General features: G+C 24.5%; 1 protein-coding gene across 2 annotated transcripts; it reads right to left on the minus strand.

The window, feature by feature from the left end:
- Positions 1-87: 87 nt before the first annotated feature.
- On the minus strand, positions 88-8,710 carry LOC101498947 (agamous-like MADS-box protein AGL11). Of its 2 annotated transcripts, none has more exons than XM_004499509.4 (9): positions 8,568-8,710; positions 7,576-7,773; positions 2,569-2,650; positions 2,308-2,369; positions 2,002-2,101; positions 1,861-1,902; positions 1,720-1,761; positions 1,133-1,287; positions 88-327 (listed from the first exon to the last, which is right to left on the minus strand). In XM_004499509.4, the coding sequence occupies exons 2-9, from the start codon at positions 7,755-7,757 to the stop codon at positions 324-326; spliced, it is 669 nt and encodes a 222-aa protein (XP_004499566.1). In that variant the 5' UTR covers positions 7,758-7,773; positions 8,568-8,710; the 3' UTR covers positions 88-323. The 2 variants fall into 2 exon arrangements, with proteins under 2 accessions (XP_004499566.1, XP_073224512.1); XM_073368411.1 differs by having other exon boundaries at positions 7,576-7,769; positions 8,568-8,694.
- Positions 8,711-11,603: the final 2,893 nt, after the last annotated feature.

The raw sequence follows: 11,603 nt of genomic DNA on the forward strand, positions 1-11,603 counted from the left end.
TTAGCCATCTTAATCAAACATAGTCATAGATATTTTGTTCAATTAATTAATACTAAGTCATCATCAATCACCATACATATATAACAATTTTCCAAAAATTATTATTTATTATTATTTGTTCTAAGCACATACATTGTCATATAATAAATATCACACAATCACCACATACATAAAAAAAACATAATATACTCTCACAAAAAATGCATAATATATATTGAAGAAAAAGTTAAGGACATATTTGGTCACTTGGGCTAATGAGCATTAATAGAAATAGTAGTAATAATTAATTAATGCGTTTAGCCATTAGCTAATTGGATAGATAGTCACCTGTATCAGCAAAAGCCACACATCAGAAAATAGAAAAGCATGAGAAGTCAAATGCTAAAAAATTTCTATAATCAAGTAAAGCTTTGTAATAACAAAAAAAATACTCGAGTATACGATTATTGGTAACAAACCATAACAAAATAATGGATAACTTGTTGTCCTTTTGTATTTCATGAATCTACATATGCATTTTGAACTTAAATTTTTTAACCAAAATGGAATAATGTTTATACTTAGAAAGAGAAAGAGGCAAATTTTGATATCAACTATGTTCCCTTATAATCAATTTTAAAAAATATTTAAAATTTTAGCAATTATAAATGTCATTTTTTAGACGTAAATGTTAATAATCATCCTTATTTTTATAACTGAAATAATGACTTAAATAATACAAATTAGATAAAAATAAAGTAATACAAATTAGATACAAATAAAGAAATACAAATATATATCTCGTATTGAATCGACATCAATCAGATAACATTTTATTCATAAAAACAAAAATAATCACACTATTATTTCTGAAAAATATTATCGACAATCATTAAAGTTTTTTATACCAAAAAATCCACCTAAAAATGATGTATAAAGTAATAAGAAGCATGATAGAAAAACAAACTCATATGTATTTGATTGATATGAATTGACAATTAATTTTGACTAAAAATTGATTGAGAATAAAATGATCTATATTTATATACAATCATGTAAAATTGAGTTGAAGAATAAATTTTATACTATAACGATTACGATATATTGTCGAAGTAAAAATTATAAATTATAAGTTGAGATGTTTCAAACTTACCCAAGATGAAGAATCTTCTTATCTGATTGAGGGTAGGAAGTTCCATCTTCCATCATGTTTGGATTGAAGAAATTACGAGAGGCTAATGCCTGAATTGCATTCAGCTCTTGTCCAGAAACCATGTTTACTTGAGGAAGCCTCTCAACATCATTTATCTGAATTTTTTAATGTATGTATTTAAAATCATTCTTGTTACAAAATTGCATCTTTAATTTTAAATACTACCAAAATATGCTTATATATAGTTTAAAGGGAAAAAGAAAATTATGTAAAAGCAAGAGTTTATTTTTTATTTTATTTTATTTTATTTGATAAGTCTATTCAAATATTTTCTCGGTCATAAAATATCAACTTTCTCTAATCTATTTTTAGTTATATTTTGAGACTAAATAGACTCGGAGTTAACAATTTGATATTGTTTTCACCGGTATCATTTTTATTTATAAGAAAATAATAATAATTTTACCAAATTATCCTTATTAATAAATGTAAATTGGAATACAATGATTTCAGAATAATGTACATATAAGATTAATTAGATACTACAATTACAATTAAAAGTAAAAATGATATTTTTGTATACTAACCTTACTCCGAAGGCAAAGATTTTCATTTTCCAGTTCAATCTCCTATATATATATATATCCAAATAATGTATATGATTAATTAACTATAGTAACAAGGAATTTCAGTGGAAGATATAGTAACAAAGAAAATTGGTAAATTACCCTTTTCTGAAAGTATTCAATTTCAGCAAGTAGCATCTCATGCTGTTGCAATTAGAGGGAAGATAAAAATAGAATAAGAAACATAGCAAATAATCTTGTTAATTAAACTTGATTAGTAGTATTTGATTAATTTAATCTTACTTTCTTAGATCTGATTCTAGTGATTCCTCTTTCAAGTCTATTCTCCAGCTGCTTAAGTTCCTTCACAGTCAGTGTGCTTAATGCATCACCCATCAAATGCCTATACAATTCAACATATGCATTGCATCTTAATAATAGGCTTAAGAGAAGCATTTAAAAAACAAAACAATTAATCATTCATCACATTCTTAATACTTTATACTTTATATATATCCAAAATTTCTCCCCAAAGTATTTGAGAAGAGTCCAGAATTCAAACTTGGGCTATTAATATAATATTTGCTTATAAAAAAATCTTCAATTTACCTGTTAGAATTTTGCAGCATCTGTATTTGCTGTCGCAGCTTTGCAGATTCTTGCTGATAATACTGCCATATTCAATTCATTCAATGTTTCAAAATCTTAATATTATAAAATAAAATATAAACAAAAATAATATTTGAAAAGTTCATATATTAAATGTTAGTGTTTAATCATAAACATTAATCTTTCAAATACAATTTTATATTTCATTCTACAATGCACACAATATATATGGTTATATATATATATATATATATTAATTACCTGAGCGTTAATTTCAGTGGTAGTGCTGGTACTAGAATGATCTGAACATGCCTTTTTGTACCTATCAATAGTTGACCTTATGCTGACAAAAAACAATTAACAAAGGAATCAATAATTAATCTATGAGAAATTCACTTGCACAATTAAGACATTAATTTTATTTTTATTTTTTATTAGTAAAATAATATTAAAGGATGTGCAAGAAAATACTCCAATCCATTACAATTTATGGAAAATCATACATTTTTAATACAATTCATTAGCTTGTTACACAACACAAAGAAAATTGTAATCACTTCCCCTACCTTCCTTACTCAAATAGCTTAGTGGTGAAAATTTTATACACTCGTTATATACTTAGAAGTCGAGAATTAAAAGTACGAATATATGGTCAACACATCAAATATTCTTACAACTATCATCTAAATTATACTTAAAAGACTCCTTATATAACTATCATCTAAATTATACTTAAAAGACTCTTTATATAGATAATTTTATTTCTCAATAATAATTAAAATGTTCACACTAACCATCCAAAATAAATGTATCACCCTTCTATATATCTTCAACAAATTTTGGTCTATATTTTACCTTTAAAAATTTAGTTACAAATTTGCCTTTTACGATATAATTTTTTCAAAATTCAAATTTAAAAATATAATATGAATATTGACATTGAAATTTAAAAAGTTTAGATAGCAGATATTATGAAATTGTAATATAAAGATAAAACTAAAACATATATTTTATATACAACGAAACACAAAAAATAGATAAACAAGACACTTTACGTTTTCCTGAAAATTGAATGAATTCTCTATCTTTACTTTTTTGTAACTTTAGAAGATATATTTTTTATGGATATAATTGGAAGATCTGTACAAGCAGGATAAACCAAACATATGATTCAATGCATGTTTTTTATTTTGGCAATTGATGTTTTTAATAATAACAAATCAAAACCTTAAGTTATAACTATAGTCATTTTTTAGTGTGTGAACCATTCATTCATTACATTATCAATTGAACTATATTACTATAATTAGTATTATCTTTGAATGGAATATATGAATGCATCAAATATTCTCCTTATATCGTTCATTAATTTTTGCAAAAGGAACTTCCAAGGAGACAAAAGCTCTGTACACATAACTTGTCAAATAAAAAGTTCTGTACACATAAATAAACTTTTTAGAGCAAACAAATATTTTAGTCTCTAAAAACATCACAATATGCAGTATCTTTGGATATTTATATGGATTCTATTTCGTAATTTATTTTATAATTTTTTTAATAACAATCTTTAATAAATTTTTCCAACTCAATACCTCAAAAAATAATTATTAAATAAATTCTACAAATAATTTTATATTTTAAAAACACTAATTTAATACATAGAATCCACAAAAAGTGAAGAGAGGGTGTTTGGATAAATACCCTTCTCTATAGTATCCAAGAAAGTTTCTTCACAACAGAGTGTCTATTTAACTACGTGTTAAATAGGTAAAACACTTAGAGTTGTGGAAGACCTAACTGTGATGTAATAATACATTAAATATATTAAAATTATAAATGTATCTCTAATATATCATTTATTAGTAATTTTATAGACAAAATTGATCAACAGAAAAATATATTTGAGAATTAAACTAATTGACCAAAAGCATATTCCATAATCAAAATAATTAAAAAAAATATATTTAAATATTCTTTTATAACTTTGATTCATTGTGACGACGCCTCAAATATTCAGGACAAAAAATGTTTGTTTACACAATTTTTTATTTAATTTCTTCCATGTATAAAAGAACAACTTAACTTGATAAGTGCGGCTGAGACTGGCCAAAAGGTAAACAAGATATATAAATTGAAAGTACACAAGAAATGAACTTTGAAAACATAAGATTTTCACTAGAAGAAGAAAGAAATTTGACCAAGCAAATCGGATTTCAGATCAGAAATTTGAATAGCTGAGACTTTTTCTTTCACCTTTTTTTTCTCTCTCTTTTTTCTCTTAAATTATATGCACGGATTCTCATATATGTTATCACCTAAATGGAAATAAATAGCAGAGACTGCATGGTTCCCTTTGGATGCAAGTGGTTGGAAATGATCCAAACATATAAGTGTCTCTTCTCGATCATGAATCATGATTATTATTGTTGATAGTACAATTAGAACTAAAATCAAATCCATAAAATTAATTAATAGTTGTTATAAAAAGAATAATACTTTAGACTAAATACATGAACTTTCTTTAATCAATTTTTATTTATATTTTGAGATAAGAAATTACTTACAATTAATTTTAGAAATATATATAGTTTGGGTGAGACAATTAATCAGAGTCAATAGTTTTATGGGATATAGATATTTACAGAGTTCTATAGTCCATACAAAAATTGGATCTAAAAGACTAATTCATTAAGTTGAGAGAGCCTCAGACTTGATTAATACTATACCGAACACTTTCAGTGTGAGACTCAAACATCATAAGTAATATAGAACATAGTGAGACATATGATCACTCATTTCTTCTGGAACATATACACAGAATATTTATATTTTTTATTTAAACAAATATAAGGTATTGTATTTGTCAATATATCTTAAAAGGATTTAATTTATATACATTCGTGGTTAATGTAAAAAGTTTTTATATTATAAATCAATCATAACTAGAATCCTAATACACCTTCCAATTAATATAACTTTTATTTTTCATTGACTTTTTTACTTTCATATAACAACTATCTATAAAGGTAGTTTTGAGGGTTGGGTCTAGAAGAAATCCGAAAGAACATCACATTAGGGTAATGGGTATCATACAAGTTTGTTGGACACCTTCACCATAAACTTTAGCATCTAGATATTGAGTAGATTTTTTTTATAAGTTTAGATATTAAATATCAGTGATCTCATATGTTAAATATCTACTTTTTCATGTAAGATTCTTACTCATACTTGATACACAATCAATAAAAAACGCCCTTATATTTTTTTTGAGGTCAACATTATTTTAATTGGATTCCACTAAATTTCTTAATAAACTAAAATTAGTTATTTTGTAAATTATGACTAGAATAGTATATATGTTGAAAAAAATAAATTAAATTGACTCCATGCATGTCATGTTCATATATATGAGTACGATGAAACATAGAATCCTAGTGTAGACTTTTGAAATATATGTGATCCATAACTAAATTATTAAATGTTGAATGTACTCTTCTTCACTCTCGTGTAGTACTAGAAGTTTTTTAAACAAAGTGAATGGAAATCCTACAAAGTACATTGTTTCACCATTTTTATGCAAATATATGTAAAGGAAAAAGGTAACATAGCCCAAAGTATGGGACAAGGACAACGTTAACATAAATCATCACACTCTCTGTCTCTTCAACATGAACATAATTTAATAGCCGAAAGTGGAAGGCAAAAAGACAAGTTTTGATATATACTTGTAGTAGTTGCAACAAAACAAAATCTTGTTACAGAATCTGAGTTTTTGGTTACAACACAAAGTTGTTCCTCGTCAACTTCATCCTTAAATCATTACTATACTATGTGAAAAATTATTTTACATTAACAATCAATTAATTTACAATACAACAAATAAAAAATAAATAAAAAAGTTACACATATTTTATGAATGGCACATTATGATTAGTTGTAGTGTCAAATGACGGTACATCACCTTTAATTTTTTATTTTTATCCTTTCAAACATTTTTCAATGTATTAACTTGGTTATAATTAGCTTATAAAAAAAACTTGGTTATAATTAATCAATCAAAGCTTTTATTAGCAAATTTCTCTCCTCATTGGTTAGGATAAATCAACGAGATAAATATTTCATTTAATTTTTTAGTAAGAATTGCAATAAAATATAAATGATTTTGACAATACTAACAAGATAAATATATATCTTAAGAAGTCTATAATAACATAAGTTTGAAGTCTAGTGTATGTTTGGACACGTAGTTGTGACATTGATAAAATTATGATGAAAAATCATAATTTTAAAACTTCAAAGAATCACAATTTTAAAACTTCAAAAAATCACAGTGCCACTCACAGTGAATTCAAAACTTACACTAAGCTAACCTTAATTTCTTGAAATTTACACCATGTTTTTAAGGTTAAAAAATTAAAGTAGATTCTGTCAACAACACAAAAAAGGATTAAAGAAGACATAATATAAAACAATAAATAAGGGTCAAAATTGATTTTTTACGAAAAAATGAGAGTCATATTAAAAATTTTAAAATGTACAAGTATTTAATACTTTCTTTTAAGTAATTAATTAAAAAATTAAAATAATAGTACAAGAACTTTTTAACGCCAATAGTCATTAAAAAAAAAAAAAACCTTGCAAGCTAAAGCGGTTGATTCCAATTCTAATTAAGGAATATAGAACATTAAGTTGTAGTTTTATTTTTTTCCTTTATATATTAAGGGTGTCCTTGTTCACAGGCCTAAATTTTCAATAGATCTTCCCAGAATGGCCCACAATTAATGGTAACTTATTCTTCTAATTAAAGTAATCCATTAACCAACAATTTTATAACATATTCCTTATTATTCAGCTCAACTAGAAATTCAAAGAGATATGTAGCCATGCAAAATATATTTCAATCCATCCTTCAAAAAAATTTCTCATGAAGTTGATTTATTTATTTCTAAATTGACTCAAAAAGAGGATCATTCATATGAGCAGTTATGATTTATGGATATTATAAAAAAAATTAACTAACAATATATAAAAATCAATTATATTTAAAATAAAATTAATTTATACATACCGATAATTTAATTTTTTCACATTGTTAGTTAATTATAACTATAAAAATCATTAGAAGTACTTGAATTTAATTATAAGTATTTTTAAAGTCATACATTCGAGTAATTGTGTTTTATTAATATATAAAATTTTGGAATTTAATTATAATTATAAAAAAATTAAACAAAAAAAAAAAAAAAAAAAAGAATGAAATGAACATACTTGTTGTTTGAATATTCATAAAGTCTGCCACGGCTGGAGAAGACAATAAGGGCAACTTCAGCATCACACAACACTGATAGCTCATAAGCTTTCTTCAATAATCCATTTCTTCTCTTGCAGAAAGTTACTTGCCTATTTGTTGTATTCTCAATCCTTTTTATTTCAATTTTTCCTCTCCCCATTTTTCAACACTCCTAGCTTCTCAAAATAAATTAAAATTAAATTTCATTAACTTATTACTATACAAAAATGGAAATAATAAATTAAACATAAAAAACAAATAAAAAGTGGTCCTAAAAAACTAGATCTAAGCAAATCCAATCGATGATGATGATGATTATTATTATTAGTATAAAATTTCAAAAATGACATGTATATAAGATATGAGAAGATAATTGTGTGCAACTTCATGAAACTAGTTAGGGTAAGTTAGTATGTTTATTCTTCAACTTTATAGAGATGGTTTAATTTTTAAAATGAAAATTAAGAGCAAGATCTAAGAAAATAAACATGATTTGTGTGAGTTCTTTTGAAGAAAATTATATAAACAACAAAATTTGATCAAAAAAATTAAACAACAAATTTCACCTCTATACTCTTCTTTTGGACTAGAAACCCTCATTTTCTTTAACAAAAGTTGTTGAACTCAAAACAAACTAATTAGATCAAAGACCCTTTTGTTTGAACACAAAATATAATCATCATTTTTTTTTCTTCATACAACACAAATAATAATTTATTTAGTTTTCTTTTGGAAACCATCTCATATTATAGCTCAAACAAAATATATTAATCAATAAAACTTTTTTTAAATACAAAATAATTAAATGATGAGAAAATAAGTTGGAGAAAGAAAGTTAGAGCAAGAGAAAGAAAAAAAAAAAAAAAGAGTAATTTTTTTTTTATATTTAAGTTTGTGATAATTCCATAAGGGGTTGTTTGTTATATGAAGAACAAAAGAACAAATGAAAGAGAGAGATAAGTATACAGACCTTGGTTTCAAGTTTTGGAAAAATTTGGAATCCCAAAGAAATGAAACTGCACTATATATTTTGTTCCACTTCTATCTCTCCCTATTTATAGCCCTTTCTTTCTTTGTATATCTTTGAAACCAACGCGTGAGAGAGAGAGAGTTTGAAGAAGGAAGTAGCCAGCTATATGGTGGAATGGTTTTTTGCTGAAACAAAGTGGTGGACGTAGATGTTTTAGCTAAACAATGCATCTTTTCCAGTTCCAATTTTGCACCAAAAATAGAAACCTTTTCTTTTGCTAGCTATATCGCATTTTCAATTTTTACTTTGCCTTAATTATTAATGATTAGGTGGTAAAAACAAAGGAATTACATATATGCTTGCTCATAAATATATATATTCTTTTCATACTCATCAAACTATATACATACCATTACTAATTATTTAAGTATTGTCATTGATTTACGGTATAACAATTATTTTATACTATTTATACGTCACGATATATATATAAATAAAAGACAACAAAAAAAAGTAGTATATATATATATATATATATACATATGATCACAACAATGTCTCGTCAAATTTTAATATAGGTTGCCAAATCAATAGTATTTATCGAGAGAATGAAACTTAAGTAAGTATGTGCATTTGTTTTTAGAAAAATTAATTTATGTTAAGTTACATTATATATTTATGTGAAAAATGAGTTTATTCAAGCCTAAAAATCAACTGCAAAAGAAACAATTACAAATTATAACTTCTACTTATAATCAATTCGGTATAATTACTTTTAATATAGTTCTACATGTATTTGTATGATGAGATAAATTTTGACTGTCAATATAAAATAAATTTAGTTATATGGTTCTATATCAGAAAAATTTCCTTATTTGTTAGTTTCATATGACTTTTTTATTTATTAAAAGAAACGATATTCATTTATTTAAATTGTATAATACATCGATGCAATTCAAAATTGTTAAAAACAAAAAGAATAAATCTGTTAACAAACTCACAACATCTAAATTAATAGTAAAATGACAATATGCTTAAAAATATGATATAATTCAAGTGTATGGAAAATTTATGCATTCAAATATGTAATATTGACAACCTCAAAGTCACTAATTGAAATTTATAATAAATCAAAGCTACTATATCAATCTGAACCACAATAAACACCACACAAAGACGGAAAAATTGAAAAAACACTGCACTAAGACGACAAAACAAATAAATATCACACTCAAACAACGAAATTACAACAACAACAACAAAAAAGTACAAAAGAATAAAAAGTATATTTGAGTAGAAGTCTCTTATTTAAATAAAAAAAATAAAAATAAAAAAACATGATTTAAAGGGATTATTATAAACTAAAAAAATGGTCTTAACGACCTCTCTCTAAGAAGGAGAAGAAAAACTAGGGTTTTTGTTTGGAAAGGCTGCAAGAAAGAGAAACTTATAGTCACATCCATATGACATTGACATATATATAAGGTTGATCTTCAGCGTATACTAAAAAAATCTAACTTAATTTTTATTTATTAATTACTAAGATTTTCCTATCAAAAAATAATTACTAACATTTAACTATCAAAAATAAAAATACATTAGTTCCATCTAGAATAGAAATAAAACAATAACTAATTAATTTCTCATACAACTAGTTCATAATCATTTAATGCACAACTACCTCAATATGGTTCGATCATATCTCATGAATTTGATCGGTAATTCATACCTATGAAAATATATTAACTATTTAATAGATGCAATATCCTTTTTCATAAAAATAAATGCAGTATCCAAAAAAAAATTTATAAAATTCTTCTCGTAAGAAACATTTATATATTAATATATCATTAATTAACATACAACATGAAGAAATATAATGTTAATTTAGTGGCTGAAGTGGGAGAATTAAATAATAAAGTGATAAAAGAGATCACTTATTTAATATACGTCCCAACTAACTATTACTAACAAACATTAATAACATTAGTTGTTCCCAAAAAATAAAATTAACATATAATATGTTTATTTATTATTAATTTTGGTTATAATTTATCAAGAGAAATAAATTTTGATTAATTTAAAATTGGGTTGAGATCTAGATAATAAAGTATGATAAAATATTATTGTTTCACCATAATTTTAGTACTCTAATGGATTTATCAAAATCATTGTAAATTTGTAACCCACCATAATTTTGAAAAAATTACAACTAATTGTAGGTCATCATAATTCTAACAAATTTATCGTGATACAAAACACATGTAACATCTTTCGGTCCAATTAATTATTATTATTATTATTATTATTATTATTATTATTATTATTATTATTATTATTATTATTATTATAGGGAAATTGTATTTATCTTTTTTCGAGGTCTCTTTGAAATGATATTCATATCTCCTTTAATTTATAAAATGCACTTGCCTCTCATATATTAATTAAAAAAATTATGCATAACATTTTTTCATCGTCACACTTAAGACGTTATATATGTTATTTATCAAAAAGACACTAAAATATACATTTCGGTTGTACCACTAAGAACATAATCTTATATTTTAAAATTACAAATACTAATTGTACGGTCGTATGTCTACAAATTAAAATGAAAATTATAATTGTGTAACATAATAAATGATAGAAATATATGTAAGTGTAGAATTGATGCGGTGGTTTTAGTGAGTAGAAGAAATATGAATATTTTTTTAAAATTAGAGAGAATATAACTGTCATTTAACGAGAATTTAAATGAGCACAATATAATTTTCTTTTATTATTAATTATTATATAGATAAAAAGTTGAAGATCTCAGATTGAGTAATAAGATATGGATTTTGGTCATGATCACCCGCAACCTAAATCTGATAAGTTGCAATGCAATTCACTTTTTCCTTTTATGTAAAATTCCACCAACGGATTTTCATTTGTGGATTACTATCTTGCCCCTCCACAGAATCTATCATTTTCAGTGTCATAAATTTGTTACCACTGCAAAAATATTCGGGCCATTAATTCATAGTCTATGGCCTA

The sequence above is a fragment of the Cicer arietinum genome, chromosome 5 (assembly GCF_000331145.2).
Source record: "Cicer arietinum cultivar CDC Frontier isolate Library 1 chromosome 5, Cicar.CDCFrontier_v2.0, whole genome shotgun sequence".
In the NCBI taxonomy this organism is placed as follows: domain Eukaryota; kingdom Viridiplantae; phylum Streptophyta; class Magnoliopsida; order Fabales; family Fabaceae; genus Cicer; species Cicer arietinum.